At 39.5% G+C, this 18,419-nt stretch overlaps 1 protein-coding gene across 2 annotated transcripts; it reads right to left on the reverse strand.

Moving 5' to 3' along the window:
* Nucleotides 1–1,378: 1,378 nt before the first annotated feature.
* On the reverse strand, nt 1,379–13,451 carry Msantd4 (Myb/SANT-like DNA-binding domain containing 4 with coiled-coils). Of its 2 annotated transcripts, XM_013511186.1 has the most exons (4): nt 13,344–13,431; nt 12,606–12,744; nt 3,984–4,605; nt 1,379–3,544 (listed from the first exon to the last, which is right to left on the reverse strand). In XM_013511186.1, exons 3-4 carry the CDS (start codon nt 4,443–4,445, stop codon nt 2,969–2,971), a joined length of 1,038 nt encoding a protein of 345 aa, XP_013366640.1. In that variant the 5' UTR covers nt 4,446–4,605; nt 12,606–12,744; nt 13,344–13,431; the 3' UTR covers nt 1,379–2,968. The 2 variants fall into 2 exon arrangements, with proteins under 2 accessions (XP_013366640.1, XP_013366639.1); XM_013511185.1 differs by lacking the exon at nt 12,606–12,744 and having other exon boundaries at nt 13,344–13,451.
* Between the last annotated feature and the right edge of the window lie 4,968 nt (nt 13,452–18,419).

Consider the following 18,419-nt stretch of genomic DNA (forward strand, 5'->3'; position numbering starts at 1 on the left):
AAAAAAAAAAAAAAAAGGATGGGACGATATTTCTTTTAAACAGGGTGATAACTCAAAGTCTTCAAGACATTTTTGTCTAGGACAAATGCTAAATCAGAGCTCCAGGGACGCTGATAAAATCAGGTGTATCCCAAGCTAATCAGAACGGAGCTGTCGTGGACTGATTATAAAAACGGCATAATTTCTCATCCAACCAGTTTGGTTTTTTTGTTTTTTTGTTTTTTGTTTCTTTTTTTGTTTCACAAAATTGCAGTCCCTCTGATCAAGAAACGAGCTTTAATCCCCACCTGCTCACTCTGGTCTAGCCCCGTAATTAATTTTGAGGCCAGTACAGGAGTGCAATTTTGTGCCTATTTTGACTAGGCTTCAAGGCATGTTTGCTGAGCACCTCTGCTCCCCCTCTTGGACTTCTGCCACCCATACTGGACCACGTCCACGCTTGTCACGGCAGCTCGGCCCCACTGTCCACCTAATATTCAGTTAACTTTCAGAAGCTGAACCCCTTGCCAACCTGGAGCTTACCACAGAAAACCAGTGGAGATCAAAATTATCCAGCTAAATTCGGTCTAATTTCTTCTAAAACTCTGAGCATAAAAGGTGGTTGTTTCCAACCATGAAATTTTTGATAGTCTGTAGCACAGCAATAGGTAACAAGAAAGGCGGCCACTCTATTGGAGCAAATCAACTTATGGGCACTGGACAGAATTAACAAACCCTGGGGTCTTGATCAAAGCCCTGGAAGACACTAGGCTTTTTTTTTTTTTTTTTTTTTTTTTTTTAATTTCTTACTCTCAGAAACTCAAGCAAGCTCCATGCAAAACTGATAATTAGCTATCCTTATGCTTTCCCCAGCAAACTAAAATCTAATGATCTGAAATCACTAATATCATTTTGCACCTGAGCTGTATATTATGTTTCGTATATTTCATACAATTTTCTTTAGATAAAAGAAACTGTGGAACACTAGCAGAGTAGGTTAGCATTAGCTCATTTTGTATCTGAGGAAATTAAGCTAAAGGGCAAGCTGACTGACATTTATTAAGTTTCAAAAAGCAGAGCTGCAACACTTATAACTACACCTATACTTTCCTTCTACTCTTATCCTACAATCGAGTGTTTAGTATGCCTTATTATATTTTTCAGGTATTAAATACATAGATACAGCAGTTTTCTTCCTTATGAAAGTACGGGTAACACGATTTAGCTCAAGGGTTATTTTAAGGAGTAAATAAATAATGCATGTGAGGCATGCAGATGAAAAACCTAGCCTGAGTGTTAGGCCCCTGCCCACACGCACCATGACAGGGCTCTCTCTCAGGCTAGTTAACGTCTAGTGTTAGACCACAGAGCAGCGCTTGAAATGATAAACTTTCACACAGATGGTATAGGCAAATTTATTTCTACGGCAGAAGCATTTATTATAGTTATAGAAAAATAACACTATTTCAAAATCAGGGTAAGTAAGCAAAAGTATATTTTTCTCTTGCATACTCATACTCAAATGTCAAAATGATTTTAACCCATTCTTAAATTAACAAGAAACACAGAGAGAATCCAGGTAGTACATCAGTAGGAGATGGATTAAAGCTACGTATCAGCCCTGGAAATCAGGAAACACAAAGTGAACTCGTGCAGCCATTTCCAACTTTAATGTACATTAGAATCACCTGGACCGCGGCAAGAAGCACCTTCAGGACACAGGCCGCACTGCAGGGTAAGCCTGCCCTTAGCCCCAAAATACCAGAAGGCCTGAAGATACAAACTTCGTTCCTCAGAGAAGAGCAAAGACAAAATACGCTGCAATATGAAAGATCAGCAATGTACTCACTGTGACTTGAAGCTTCAGACTCAGAAATAGACACGACACGCAGGACTGTTGTACAGATTAGGTCAAATACCGTGTGGGGGGTGCTTCTCCCGCCCACAACACAGCTATTACCCTTGTCTCAACATCATCATTGTTATGTGCTAGAAGGGTCCGTTCTCCCCTACTTCCCACCCCCAGACTGCTATTCTTTTATATTTTAAAGGTCAACCAACGACTCACTGGGCTCTCGCTTAGGGGCTACTGGTACCATGTTTATACTGGTACTATTTCCGCTACCTTCCATCATTCTCTTACAGAAGATTTCAGTACAGGATTGAAATCATTTTCGTGTTCAAACTAAGATTCGGAGAGAAAGGGAACTAAAGCTTCAAAGTTGTTGCTCCCAAAGCATCGACAGGTGAAAGCAAATTTAAATAATTTCAGGTGTGCCCTGTGTTATTTTCTATCAGGCCATTTGTAAACGGAAACGGGAATAAAATACCTATAATTTTCATCATTTCCTACATTCAACATACTACACAGTAATATTTCATAGTTAAAAGTTTTTGGCCATTTAATTATCTACCCACTTAAGTATGTGAGGTTTTAATATTCTAAAACTATACCATATAGTTAGAGAGGTGCACTAGTTAGACTAGGATGGGCTTCCTCAAACTTGATCCTAATGACATTTTGGGCTGGCTGACTCTCAACTGTGCGGAGGGGGGACTTCCGCACTGCACCTCTACATATTACAGGCCAGGAGCCATCTGCCTCCCCACTTTAGTTCTGAAAACCAAAAATGTCTCCGGACACTGTCAAACGTCTTCCCGGGGCCCAAATCACCCAAATTGAGAACCACTGGACTAGAATTTTTTACAGACATAACTGTAAACACTGGGTACACGGATCATACAAGACTATATAGTATTACTAATGTGAAGCGTCTAGCACAGTAATTCTGCTACTGTTTATATCAGGGCACAGAGCTTTTATACAATATACTACTTAAGCACACAGCTACTCACATGTAACTACCTTCATCTACTGAAAACAGACATTAGGAAAACGACACTGCTAGTCCAGCAACTACCTTTACGTCATCTGCTATGAGAAAAACCTAGTCTATATAAACATTCACTAGAGACCCAAAGTAAAAAGTCACTGCAAGTGTCCCTCTTTCTGAATTCGAAGTCTCTCTTTTTCTACTTGTAAGCGTTCCTTTTCGATCTGCAGCTTCTCAGATTCGAACTTCAAAAACTGCAGCCTGTCTTTCTCCAGCTGCAAGCGTTCTCGCTCGAGTTTGAGCTTCTCCGTTTCTATGTCCTGTGGCTGCAGTAAGGACTTCTCTCCTGGGCCAAGGTCACTCTCCAGGGACGGCTTCTCGGAGCTGACGATCTGCAGCCTCAGCTTTTCTCTCTCAATCTGGAGCCGCTCCTTCTCCAGCTGCAGCCGCTCGTGCTCCAGGTCTAAGTGCCGCAGCCTCTCCTTCTCTATCTGCAGGCGCTCCTTCTCCACCTGCAGCCTCTCGGCCTCGATGTCCAGCCGTCGCTTTTCCAGCTCTAGCTTCTGTTTCTCTATGTTTACAAGCAGGTGGGGCTCATCGTAGGCAGATCGAGAGGGTGTTGCATTTAGGGTGAAAAACTCATCAATGTGGGGGAAATCGGGCAGCTCGGTTTCCCTCCTGGAATCCGGTATGACAGACGACAACATTTCTTCTTCTTCCTCTATCTCAAACTAGGAGAAAAGACACAAGAGATTTTCAGTGTTTACTTCTACTTTATGGTAGTTGTTAGGCTTGTCCAGGTATTTCTTGGTATTATTATTTGAACACACCAAACCATTTAATTTGAACAGTGTACACTGAATTATCTCTTATCACTAAAACGCAAATTTGAGACAATGGTTTCCCACTTTAATAATGTAAAGAAAACACAAAGAGAACAATCTTGTTAACTAAGCTTGAAAATATGAGAATTTCTTCACCATCTGAGGACCATAAATTCTCAATTTATCTGAAATTCTGTGTTGTTTTCATTGTTCTGATGTTTTCTTTATGTCCGTGTGTGCTGGGATGTTTTGGTTCTTTTATCTTTAAAAATAAAATTTAAAAAAATAAAATAAACTCTCAGAGTTGAAAATGACAAAAAACAAGGTGTCCCAGGCTAACACTTACCTCAGGACTCTGGGGATCCCTCTCTTCCTCTTCCACTTTGACCTCTGTTAAGGATCCACCTGCATCCCTGAAATCTGTCACGTTCTGCCAGTCAAAATTTGCATCATTTCGGAACCCAATCTTTTCATCTATCTCTTCAGTGAGGGAATCGTCTAAGTCAGACGTGGGCAGGGGAAATCCTGAGCCAACCAGCTTAATGTTCGCCTTCATCCTCTTCCTCTTCATGAGCGCTCGCCAGTCAAGGTACCTTCTTTTCACCTCTGTCCCCGTCCTCTGCTCTCCCTCCCCGACAGCGTTCACGCACTGCGCGATCTCCTCCCAAGCCATCCGCTTCATCACGTTTATTGTTGTATTGAGCTGCTTGGAAAAAATGACTTCTTTCCTTTTGGTAATTTCTTTCAAAAGAGTCTGAGTTTCTTGGACACTAAAATTGCTTTTCCTTTTTCTTTTCAACTGCTTCATTTTTCAAAACTTAAGCACAGTTTCTACAACAAGAGAAGATGTGAAAAGAACTTGAGCAGCGCTTCACGGGCACATAAACCAAGGACAGTCCCCTGTGGGCACTTAGCTCAAATCACTGGGTTTTCCGTTCATCCGGAAGTGGAGGCAAGCTGGGTAATTTCTAAGGGAAAAAGTAAAGCAAAATCAACCAGCCTGCAACATCTGTAACATTCAACCCAGTGAGCTACATAACTTACACGCACACACAAACCCTTTAAATACGGATTGAGATTGTCTACTTCTCTTTGCCAGGATCACCACGGTCCACAAGCTACCACTTTCTCTCATGTGAGATGATGCCAAGGGTCCTAACTAGTTGCACTCCTGGCCCACTCCCTACTGCTCCAGCTCCTCCCCTCAGTAGTAACATAAAAATGGGAAGGATTTCCCAGCCATCCCATTTAATCAGTTAAAGAAACATTACCAATCAAATAAAAAAATGTTAATTCTTTAACATTTTGTTTTGTTTGTCTTTTTGAGACAGGGTCTCCCTCTGCTTTTCAGGCTGGCCTTGAGCTCACTTTGCAGCCCAGGCTGGTCTCAAATTCACAACAATCCTCCTGCCTCAGCCTCCCGAATGCTGAGATTATAGGCATGCACCACCATGCCCAGCTAATTCTTCAACATTTTGGAGCTGTACACAGTTCCTGGTTTACCACTGTTAGTGTCCCTCAGTGTGTACTACATTCTCCCGACCCTCACGCCACCCCAAACAAAATCCCCTAACATAAAACAAAAGCAGAGTGCTGTGTTCATTAATGTGTTTCATTATTCGCTTTTCTTAGCAGTACTTCATAATATTCTGGGCCACTTTAAGTGCAGAGTTGAAGACGATATAGGCAAATAACTAGGTATACTGTACTTTCAGTCTCCGTGAAATACATTTAAAAACATACATGTGGCGAAATTTTAGTTTGAACTTAGAGTGGGAAAGATCCTTTTGTAAGCATTTCTTTTAGATGAAGACAGAATGTTTCACGTTTCCAGAGGACACATGCTGTTGCGTCATCAGTCTGACACTTATCAGTCTTACACTTACATCCCACACCAGACTAACTGAATCTGCAACTCTGTAGGTGGCACCCAGCAATGTGTGTTTCAATAAACCTTCTAGATGATTATACTGCATGCGAAAGTTGGAGAAGTTCTGCACAAGATCCCCGTCAGCAAAATGAATGTTTCACATGCCTGACTCTTGCTTACAGTCTAGTCTAACACAGGTGCGGCAAGTGGCAGAATCCCGTATAAAACACATCCACAATCCTCACAGAAGGGAAATGTTTTTCTGCTGTGTAGCTCTTGCAGTGTGGAAACGTGGAGGAGTGTGGGAGGTTAGAGCAAATGTTGCATTCTGTGTCAGGAACTCATTCTCCTCCTAGAAGCAGAAAAGGTCCCAATTCCTCATACAGGACTATAGCAAATACTGTTTCATAAGTACTGGTTCAGGAGAAAAGTGGGACAAAGGTCACAAAATGTTCAACTTGGAAAACAGAGCTCTAAGGTATGTAATAGGAAACAGGAGCTTTGAAAGGATAAGGAATATATACGCAGACCGTGTTCTCTGATTTCAAATTCCTTCAATAATTGCTGCTACAGCCTACAGCCTACAAAATGAGAAGATGGGATGAGATTGCTGAAATCCTTTCAGCTCTGTCACCACAGGACCATAAACTTTTCTGGGCAACATGAAGAAAAATACCAAATATTTGTAAAATCCCAGGTCCTCTAATTTAATCTTCACCTAACCATTATATTACAAGTATCAGATTTTTATTTATAAAACAAGACTGAGTGGTGAATTTGCACATGGCTAAAGGACAGGACTTCTACCCAGGTTCCCTATGTTTTTCTGTATATTTCAACTTTATCAGCAGCTTGTGATAGCTAAATCAGAAATGCATTGTTAAAGTAAGTTATGAGATATCCTTTAACAGATTTTCAGATTTTTTTTTTTTTTTTTTTTTTTTGGTACCAGGAATCAAACTCAGGACTTTGCGCTTGCCAGGCAGGCACTTATGCCACTGAGCTATATCCCTGGCCCAGCAGATTTTCAAAAGGAGTAGATTTTTATCTATGTGTAAGATTCAGATACAATTTTGTGTATCAGCAGAAAAACTCCTCAAAGCTTTAACTGGTCATATTTCTCCTATCATGTGGAAAAGCAAATTAAAATAGAAACCAGGCCTGAAGAATCCCTAACAGACACAGCCAGACCTCCTAAATTACCTTAACTTTGATTTGCAAATATATACTAAATTACTTGGCATATTTCTTGTCAGTGCCATACATAAGAAAAATAAAACACTAGGCCAACCAATCAGAAGCAGCCAAAGAATTTATAGTTATATAATGAGGAACTTTTCAACAGACTAGAATAAGGCATGTAACTATAACGCATCAAATATTTTCTTTGTTTTACTTTCACTTTCATGCTACAAACGCCTTCTTGCACTCCCTAGGCAGAAGCTCTAATGAAATATTTCTGGCTAGAGCTGTTCAATTCATCAATCTCTGTTTCCTCAAATAAACTTCTAAAATTTTACTGTATCTCAGTTTGCCTTTTAACATAATATCTGCCAGTTTAAAATTTTTATTACTGTGAAAAATAGTTATGTGGTTACTCATGATACAAACAGTATGTTCTCTGGGGTAAAAATACAGCAAATAAGCAAGGGTAAATTTAACAAGAAAATACGAGGGGCTGGGGATTTAGCTCAGCGGCAAAGCGCCTGCCTGGCAAGCGCAAGGTCGTGAGTTCGGTTCCCGGTACCGGAGAAAAACCAAAAAAAAAAAAAAAAGAAAATACGAAAGTCTTTTCTGTTACTGTTTGAGCTTTGTTTTAGTTAAAAGTAGATGCTATTTCCTTATTTTGAAACTTTAATAACACAGCATTTTTATGGCCGCTTCAGTAAACTTTTATTCTCTTATCTTTTCTAGTCATCTTTATTCAACTGACTTTATATGTATCGAATAATCTCACCAAAAATATGCCCATCAGCACATTTGATTCCACTCACTCATGTGGAATAACTACCTCCTGGACAGCCGCTCACTACTGAAATAGAGGTCACGGAGAACTAAAAATTCTAAATAGCAGAAAATGAATGCTCAAAAATCACTGTCAATTTCACAAAACACACACAAAAAGGTCGAAGTATGCAAAAACAAGGACTGCAAAGAAAGTATTTTTAAATTACAGTTTCAAAATATCTCAAGAGACATGTAATGATCTGTTGAAATCCATTAAATTGGAATGTGTATTCGGTGACAATGGGCTTGATAGTAATGCAGGAATGTGTCTTTTATCAAAAGAATATAAGGAAAGGTACTTATAAATTAAAACATCATTAAGGGGCAGTGTGTGTGATTATGCACAGATGCTGGAGTGAGACTCTCCAAAGAAGGGCCTGAGGTCCACCACTTCTTAGTTCTGTGGCCTTAATTGCTTAACCTCCCTATAAAGGATAAAGGATTTAGTAAAATATGGAAAGTATTTCCTGGCACACACTAAGCATTGTTAACTATCTATTATTAAGGACAAAAATCTAAATAATTTTAATGAAGAGGAAGAGAAAGGTCACCATAATAATGTACTGCTCTACTTAAGCTAACTGGGAGGTCTACAGTCTCTATCATGCTTTGTAACATACAGGCTACTTTACAAAGCCCACCAGCGAGAGTTTACAATGTGAAACAGACATCTCTTCAACTCCGCCTTCGGTGATATCAAGGCGGAAGCTAAAAGTGCAACGATGGCAGCATTGACACCACAGCTTGGAAAATCACCGCATTGAAAATGCAACAAACTAGGTTCGCTTTTGTTTGGATGGGGGCTGGTTTTCTAAAACATTATGGTAACAATATTTTTGCATATATCAAATAAATACTTACTTGAAAAATTAAAGAAATGAAATATTTTAACACCAGACCCCAAGCGAGTTAAGTAAACCTTCTACTACAATACTTATAACTGTAGAGGATCATTTTGAATTAGCACTTTGGTCTAATGGTTCTTAGTAATTCAAGTTATCCCATAGAATGGGCAAGTATTCAGCTTTTCTTCAGAGGTAACTAAAAATACTCTGGAAGTGCTATGTTCATAAATAACAATAAAAAGAACTGAACTTCTGTACCATTGCACCAGGCCCAATAATCTCTCCTCACTAACCTGTGTTGCAGCGTACCTGAAAGAATAAAAGAAATCAAAACTTGGCTTTTTTCCTTCTTCCACCATCTGCCCTACCACTGAGGAGCTAGGAGAAGGTAGACCAGCTATTCCAAAGACAGCATCTTCAATACTGGGCATATGTCTAACACATAGGAAGGGGCAAAAATATCAAATCAAGAGATGATCAAGAGAAGCAAAAAGAAACACGAACAGAAAATAACTCGCGATTAAATTAGAAAACTGAAATTTTTCATGGGCACACAAAAAACATGCTTTCAAAAAAGCAGCGGCCCAAGTCAACATGGGCAAGAAGCAGTTTATGAGACTAAACAAAGACATTAGATTTTTTTGTTTTGTTTTTTTGTTTTTTTGGTTTTTCTCCGGTACCGGGAACCGAACTCACGACCTTGCGCTTGCCAGGCAGCCGCTTTGCCGCTGAGCTAAATCCCCAGCCCCACAAAGACATTAGGTTAACCACTCACCTACAACACGCCACAGAATGTAACAGTGAACAGCTCGGACAAAATTCTTAACAACAGGGGCTGGGGATTTAGCTCAGTGGCAAAAGCGCCTTCCTGGCCAGCGCAAGGTCGTGAGTTCGGTTCCCGGTACCGGAGAAAAACCAAAAAAAAAAAAAAAAATTCTTAACAACAGCAACAAAAACTTTCCGGTGAACAGGCTACACTGCTACTTAGGCAGTATCTATCAATGGTAAATAGGTTATGAAAGACATTTTTTTTTTTTTTTTTTTGTTTTTTTTTTTTGGTCTGGTTTTTCTCCGGTACCGGGAACCGAACTCACGACCTTGCGCTTGCCAGGCAGGCGCTTTTGCCACTGAGCTAAATCCCCAGCCCCTGAAAGACATTTTTAAAAGCTGGGTTATCAAAGGTTTTCTTTACAAAATAAAGGTTAGATATCTTAAAAGTAGAACAGACAACTAAAGTGACATTAAATTCCACATCAAATCAAATCTCTACAATGTGATAGGATGACCTTGTTCCCCCCAAAATCGAGAATGTTTCAGAAAATATAGCTTTTTGAACCAAAAAAATTACTGTCATATATTCAAAGTGAAACATGGAAAAATACAAATATTCATTAATAGGAGACTATACAAAAAATAAACTATACTATGCCACATAAAGGAATATATGCAATAAATGTCCATTAGAGCATGGATATGTCTTAGCATATCCGCACCATCCCTATGTAAATGTTAGAGTTAAACCAAGTAAAGTGAATTGTGTGTGTATATTCAGAGGCGCCATCTATCAGTGTTCAGAGAGAGAGAACAGCCTATTCCCTGCAAATGATCACCGACACTGCATACCACAATCACTGGCTCTAGGGGTCATGTGTACCAGTCATTTTTACTTCAGGCATCCGCCTATTTGTGAGCCTACAGCACGGTTTACTCTGAGGGGATTAAAATGATCTATTTAGAAGAAGTTTTTATTATAGAAAATAACATTTTTCAAGTACCATAAATCCACTCTTCACAAATCTATCATCAGACCAGAGGAACACTGTCCAATAAAATATTGTGATGTATGCATGTGATTTTCAATTTCCTAGTGATCTTTAATTTCCTAGAAACTAAAGTGAAAAAAAAAATTAAGAAGTACCATTTAAACATTTTTTACTTAACCTTATATAATCTCTATATTATCATTATAATTTGTAATTAATATAAAAGTTAGAGGGATAGTCTCATTCTTGTTTCTTCCACTAAGTTTTAAAAACTGAGTATTTTATAATTAACAGCACCTCTCATTTTGTACTAGCCACTTTTCACCAACTCAAGAGCACATGTACCCAGTAGCTAAGATACTGAAGAATATGTCCCCAGGTCATCAAAATCAGCTAAGGCGTCTATAGTGCCAGCTATTCAGGAAACTGAAGGAAGAGGATTACTTGAGCCCAGGAGTTAGAGGGTAGTTTGGGCAACACATTAAAACTCAATTATATACATTAAAAAAAGTCACCTAAGGATTTTTTAAAAACACCTCTAGCCAAACCCTATCTCTGACCAACTAAAACTTGCAGTAGGGCTAGACAATAAGAGTTTTTACAGTTCCCTTTTTGTCAGCACTGAGAACTACCCTGCTAGGAAAGCAGTGTTAAAAGTCTACTTATTCAACAGTGTACAGCAAGGCAAGGCAAAGTACAAATGCTATAGCTGCTAAGAACTTTCATTTCAGAGACTGGTTAAGGAAAGACCTCAATGCCACAAAGCAAAAAAAGCTAGTTTATTTTTGGGAAAATATACATAACAGAAAGTTATATTTGAGGCCAGAATATAGCCTGCAACCTAATTTACAGCTGAGTTAAATCTGTACAACACAGATACATTAAAAAAAAATGCACGTGAAAAAGTAATGTGAATATGTAAATTAAAAGTTGTGAACACAAACTACATAGGCTTATACACCAATTTCACCACTTTCTAGCTCTCTGATCTCAAGCAAATGAAACTTTATTTTTGTTTCTTACCTACAAATGGGAATAACAGAGTAACATTCATGACATTCCAAGGATTAAAAGACATAATCCAATTAAGAAGTTTATTGACACTAAGATATAGTAAACATACAAAAAATTTCAGCTACCATACATTAACTTTTAGTACAGTACGTGGACACAGTAAGAAATACTTCTTTACTGGATAACTGAATATTAACATTTGAAGAGTACAGTAAAGAAGCCCTAACAAAATACTTGGAAAAAAGAAGGAAAAATCTTGATGGAATAAAAAGGTTTTGAGAAGGATATCAGCATCTAATTTGAAGAAATAGACCAATGGAGGACAGAAATAAAAGGTAGAAGTACCAGAAACTAAAGCTGGAAAATTAAATTGGGGTCAAATATCAGCAAATCTTCAATAGTAAGACCTTCTGCTTTGCCAATATAATGTCCTGAAAGAAATACTAACTGTGAAAGCTCACATATTTTTAAAATTCAAGCAGGTCACCTTTCATACAGAGGCACTGTTACTTTAATATATTCATAAACTGTAATATATGATAAATATATATAAACTGTCATATATGATAACTATAAGTATATACGACAATCGAGACTTAGAAAATCCTACTTTATACAGATATCCACCATCACACTGTGAATTTCAATTTGACCTCGATTTAGTAGTTGGATTATGAATTTATTGGTACAAGGCAGAAATAAAGGGCCTTTTTAACCTACCACGGAGTCAATATACTCTTTAAAATTTTTTAAATATACTTCTAAATATAATTAAAAATAAAATTTTTAAAACCTGTCAGCAGTTGTTGCTACTTACACGGTCTATTTTTTCCATACTTCTAGCTTACAAAGTGATGTTCCCTTATTCCTGACTGATCTATGCGGAGCTAATGGACTATTTTATTGACAAAATATACTTTATATCACTTTAAGCCCCGAAGAAATTGATCCTGGAACACATCTTAGATTTCCTATCAGCTTGGACATAAGTGTGTGAAACCCTTTGCCTAAAACCTTGACATTTTCTTAGTGCAAAAGTGCTACGATGAACGCATGTTGTTAAAATTTGGTAGTTGTGTTTATACACATAAAAACCATGTTTTCAGGAATGTTAACTTTGCTCTTGCTGTCATCGCCTTTATATTTTTGTGCCTATGTAACAGAAGCTTGGATTTTCGGCCAACAATTTCCTCAAAACGTATTTACTAAGCACCCACAACGTGCAAAGCACCAAGTGCTGCAGCTATAAAAATATTCCATGAAGTGTCTAAAGATGCCGAATAGTATGTTTTTTGATTGGTTGCCATCCCTGGCTTTGCAGCAGGGAATTCAATAGTCACAACAGTCTGTAAATCTAAAACTTAACAGATCTCCAACATCCAATCCCAGACAACAGCCATTCTCCTCAATTCTCATCTTACAACCATTCTGTACTGACTGAAAATGGGAATAATATGCAGTTCACTTACATAATCCTGGCGAAGATGATGTACCACCAATTGCACGTCATAACCGGGCATTAGTTACAAGGACTAACTGAGAAATAAGCCCCTAAACATTGCATAAGGCAGAATTAAGAGGTCTAGAAAATAGGCAGTGAAGTCTAAGCTAAAAGAAAAAGAGGGAGAGAGATCAATTCATTAAGCAGTTCGAGAAGAAAGGCATCGCAAATGGACAAACTTTGCTCGACTCTCCCACCCTAGTCCACTTTAAAGAGCGGCTTTCCCCTCCTCTACATTCTTGCGGGACATTCCCTTGCCGCCGAATACGACGCTGTTCTGTAAACTCCAGGCAGGGGAACACCTGAAGTTTAGGGTCCCCGTGATCGGAGCAGCACCCGCCTCCCGCCGCCGCGGGGAGGACGGGACGGATCCCGGCCGGCCACCACGCATTGCACCTGGTGGAGTCGGGGCAACTTGCACGGGAAAACTGCTCTCCCCAGACACTAAGCCAGAGCCCCGGCTGCGTGCCCAGAAGCTCCCGCAGCCCCGTTTGAGCGGCCTGGGCCCTCCTCGCCCTCCCGGGTCCTCCCGAGCGCTGTGGTCCCGCCGCGCTGCAGAACCAGGGCCACCGCCCGCAGGGGCGAGGCAACCACCTGCCGCTGAGCCCTCCGGGGCCCCACGCACCCCAGCCCACCCTGCAAGGGCACCCAGTTTCCGCGGGGGGCACAGCGTCCCTCGCCACCTGCTCCTGCACAGCGGGCTCACCTGCGACCTGCCCGCACCGCGCCGGATCGCCCCTCAGGGCGGTGGAAAAGAAATGCTTCACTGATTCCCCGCCCACCAACTTCTCCGTCCCTCCATTGGCTAAAGTGGCTGTCTTTTATTTGACACGGCTCATCCATTGGGCCGAATAATATTGCCATTCTGCATGAGATCCCGCCCCAGGCCAGGGCCTCACAATGGGAATCGAGTCCCAAACGGTTCCGGGTTAGTGCCCTGGATCCCGCCCCCTCGCGATTCGCCTCCCCGCTCTGCGCTCCGTCTTTGGTGAGCGGCTCTGTCAGTCAAGTGCGCTCTAGGTTAGGATTGGTCCCTAGAGATCGGCATGCTGCGCTATTCCGCCTGATGGGGGCACAGCCGCTCTTGTCTAACTCAGCTCTTCTCCTTGATCCTCGACCTATTATTAAAAGGGCAAAAAAGAACTGAGAGCCTTTTGTTGCTCCAGCTAGGTTCTGCCTCTTCCTCTAAGCAAACAACTGCGATCTCCCTTGGCCCGAACCAGTCCACGGAAACGGCCTTTGCCAAAGCTCACTGGTGACTTTTGGTCAAATCTAGTCAATCCTTTGACTTCTCAGAGACCGTTGAACTTTGTGACTCTTTGTTCGGTTTTCGTCCTAAGCTGTGCAGCATGTGGTTTCCCTCCGTCTCCGGCCCCCTCTGACCGTCTCTGTAGTTGCCTCACTCTGCCGGCGCAAGTTGAGGTGTTAATAATGCACCTGTTTTCCCATTGCCTGCGCTGATTTCCCGCCTCAATCACTTCAGCAATCTCCTGATTGCCGTGCACGCTGTCTGCAAACTGTACCCAAGCCGGCCAGACTTCTCTGGTGGAGCCTCGCTCAGGTTACCATGAAGTGTGATCTCCCGGCAAGGCTTCCAAAGTCCTGAAAGACAAGGCGCCTGCTTCTCCCTGAAACTTCATTTCTCAGTGTTCTTTCCTTCTTGCTTGCCCCAATTTCTTTGCTACTTTGAGTTCCTGGATCCTGGAGTGTCTTCGCGACTGTGTTGGCTTTGCCGTGTTTTCACCCAGAAAGATTTTTTTTCCCCCAGCGTCTTCCCTGCTATGTCCAGGACTCATTGTAGGAATTATTTTCTTAAGGAAACTCTCCTTTCTCTCAATTTATCTTACCCCTAATTCGGAGTTGTCAAACTCTGTAGATTTGCCAGATAAAACATGATGCTCCAGCTGGGCGTGGTGGCGCAGGCCTGTAATCCTGGCTCTCCAGAGGATCACTGGGAGTTTGGAGCTGGCCTGGCAGACCTTGTATCCCATGACAGCCTACCTCACCCATCAATCATAGCCTCCAGCCGAAAATTTCCTTTCTTGGCCTAATGCAGTGCATAGTCATAGACTATGATAGCACAGAGACTTGGTAAATAAAGGTGAAATATTCTGGATGAGTGGTGAATCCTTTCTATGTATTCCTAGAACTTCCCAACATAGAATGTATTCCTAGAACTTCCCAACATAGAATAGAATATTTACTTGGTAAATAAAGGTGAAATATTCTGGATGAGTGGTGAATCCTTTCTGTGTATTCCTAGAACTTCCCAACATAGAATAGGAAGCAAGCTCTTTGATATTTTAGTACCCGTGCTGCCCAAGCAAGCACAGTAGGTTCTTTGAAAGGTAATGACGTTTAATTTTACACATTCTGCTTATGACGGTGCCAAAATGCAGCATGTCTATACTTTTCCCTAAGTAAAACAAAAGAAACTTTCATTGTTTGAGCAAAAATATAGGAACTTGGGTTTTGTAATTTTGGTGTTGTTTGTGGCAATTTTTAGCTGAGTATATGACAGTGGAAGAGGACTACCTATTTCCATTACAACCAAACAGTTTCTCTCCACCCCTCTGGGAGTCTGTCCCTCACTTAAAGCTGTTTATTCACTTAACAAAGAGATAAGACCCAGAAAGTGCAAATAGTAAGAAACCACTATTTTAACATCATAAACTCTATGCTTTCCCCAGTTAACCTCAGCCTTTGCAGATTGTAGGAACTTCTCTGAATACCTTCCGCATTTCTTCTCAGCTATCCCTTACCTGAGTGGGTGTGGACCAACAAGGAGAGACTGAAGCTAATCCATAGTACCCAGTGGTAGTCCTCTTACTAACTGCATATTCTGCTCCCTGATTTGATATGTGTTAGTACTAATTCACGCCAGAGGTTTTACCCATACTTACACACTTATGCAAAAACTTGCACTGCCAGGTGTAGTGGCCCACACCTGTAATCCCAGCATTCGGGAGGCTGAGGCAAGAGGATCCTTGAGAGCTTGAGACCAGCCTGGGCTACAAAGTGAGCTCAAGGCCAGCCTGAACTGCGTAGCAAGACTCTGTCTCAAAACAACCAAAAAATTCCCTTGTACTATCGAACTGTGATAGCCAAATGAATGCTGAAATGTAGGCAGTATAACTGAATAATTGAATTTTAATTGTATTTAATTTGAACTCAAAACTGATACTTGTTTTAGTTACTAGATAACTCTCAAGTATGTTTGGAAAACTTGGGCTATATGAACGTACTTTTTAACTGTAATTGTTTTGAAATCTGGACTCAAATCAACTATTTCTGATGAAGACCAAAATAGTGCCTAAATTGTTATGGATAAAATGTATACAAATTTTAAAATTTAGTATGAAAAAATGTAAAAAGCTCATTAATAATTTTTGTGGTGATTATAAGTTGAAAGTATAATATTTTGTGTAACTGGGTTAAGGAAAATATATTTTTAAAATTAATTTTATCTGTTCTTTATTTATTTATTCTTTATTCCTAATTTATTGAGGTTTAATTTACAAATAAAAATTGTATGTGCTCAAGGTATACAGTGTGATGATTTTACACACTATATATTGTAAAATGATCACCACCATCATAGTAACTCACATATCCATCATGACACATTGTTGTTTGTGTGTTGTGAGTATGCAAGTTATACTGAACAAATTTTATATAAACAATAAAACATTATTAACTAGAGCCACCATGTTTTTTGTTAGATTCCCGGAGCTTGTTTTACACTTCATCTTAGCCAAAAGGCCAAGTTTGTTTTATAAATGAAAGTTTGTACCCTTGGACCAACATTTCCCCATTTCTCTCACCTACCTTCCAGCCAATGTACAACTCACTCTTTCAATGAGTTTAACATTTTTTAGATTTTACATATAAAAGAGATAGTATAATATTTGTCTTTTTTGTCTAGATTGTTTTTCTTAGTAGAATGTCCACCAGACTTATCCACGATTTTGCAAATGGCAGAAATTATTTCCTTTTCTTCAAGACTGGTGACCAAACTCAAGGTTGCTGTGTCACTGTGATACATTCCTAGTTATTATTTTTATTTTGGGACAGGATTTTCCTAAATTCCCTAGGCTGGCCTGAATCTTGAGATCTCCTCCCTCAGTCTCCCAGAGTACTGAGATTATAGGCATGACCACCACTCCTGACAACTTCTGTCATCTTTAGGACCAAATTGATAGGTAGATGATAGATAGATAGATAGATAGATAGATAGATAGATAGATGATAGATTGATCAGAGGATTTTTATGCATTAATCCACAGATGAACACAGAGGGCTTTTCTTCATATCATGGCTATTGTCCATAATTCTGCAATGAACAAGGTATGCAGACATCTCCCTAAGACGTTGATTCCATTTCATTTAGAAATATACCACGATGTAGGATTGCTGAATGGTGTGATAGTTCTATTTTAATTTTTTATTTCCCATAGTTGCTGCACTAATTCATATTCTTATTTACAAGGGTTTTTTTTTTTTCCTCCACATCCTTACCAACACTTATCCCTTTATTTTTGGATAATAGCTATCTTAACAGATATGGAGTGATTATCTCACTGTGATTCTGATTTACATTTGCCTAATGATTAGCTCTGTGGGCATTTTTTCATAGACCTATGGACCATTTGTGTGTATCCCTCTGACAAATATTTATATAATACTTTTTAAATCTTTTTGCAGTTGAATCGTATGAGTTCCTTATATTTTGGGATATTATTCCCTTATCAGATATATAGCTTGCAAAATTTTCTTCCATTCTGTAGGATACCTTTTCTTTTTAATGTTTCCTTTCCTGTGCAGAAGCTTTGTGGTCTGATGCAGTTCCATTTATTCTTGCTTTTGTTGTCCGTGCTTTAAGTTTCTTTTCCAAAATAAATAAATAAATAAACTTTGCCAACAGCCATCTCAAGAAGATTTTTACTTGTGTTTTTATCCAAGAGTTTTATAGTTTCAGGTCTAAGATTTAAGTCATTCATGCATTTTAAATTTAATTTTGGTACATGATAGATGATAAAGCTTTAATTTCATTCTTTAATGTATCTAGCTAAACACTGGTTTTGAAGTGCTCCCTTTCCCCGTTGTTTATTTTTGCACCCTTTCCAAGGATGAAATTCATTCAGTGAATGAATTTATTTCTGTGATTTCCATTCGATTCCATTGATCTATGGGTTTTTATAGCAAGTACCATACACATCTTGAGAGGTTGAAGGGGTCCTAAAATTCCAATCAGCATAGACTATGGTAAGGTTGCCAATTCTGTTTATAATGGGAGGTTGACTGGACTTTGGTTTCTACTAGAACAGTCTATGAAACAAGATTAGTCAGTGGCGATTATAAGAATCATTAACAACTTTTTAAAAAATTGTGTTCTTTGTGCTAGCCCATGAAATTGGCCATAAAAGAGGAATAATTTACAAACCTATGCTTGCAATTTGGAATGGGTGCTCTAATGATCTTTGGCTTAGAGCTCGTTTTCAAAAATCACCTCCGGCAGTGAGTTCTCCAGATAGTGTTCCACTTCTAAGAGCCATGGTCTGCCACTTTAAATAGCATTTTCTTCTATATCATATTATTTGGTGGTTGAAACCTTCACGACTTTAGAAAGAAAAGAGAAAAATATACAGCATTTTCCCAAACTCCCATAATTCCTAGCTAGCAAATGTAGCAACAGCAGCTACATTTAATGGATACTTAAATAAATACAAGACAATCTGCTAAATATATTGCTCAAATTACCTCTTTTAAGGGTTTATAGTTA

This window comes from Chinchilla lanigera, unplaced genomic scaffold (assembly GCF_000276665.1).
Source record: "Chinchilla lanigera isolate Chin_1 unplaced genomic scaffold, ChiLan1.0 scaffold00011, whole genome shotgun sequence".
Taxonomy (NCBI): Eukaryota; Metazoa; Chordata; class Mammalia; order Rodentia; family Chinchillidae; genus Chinchilla; species Chinchilla lanigera.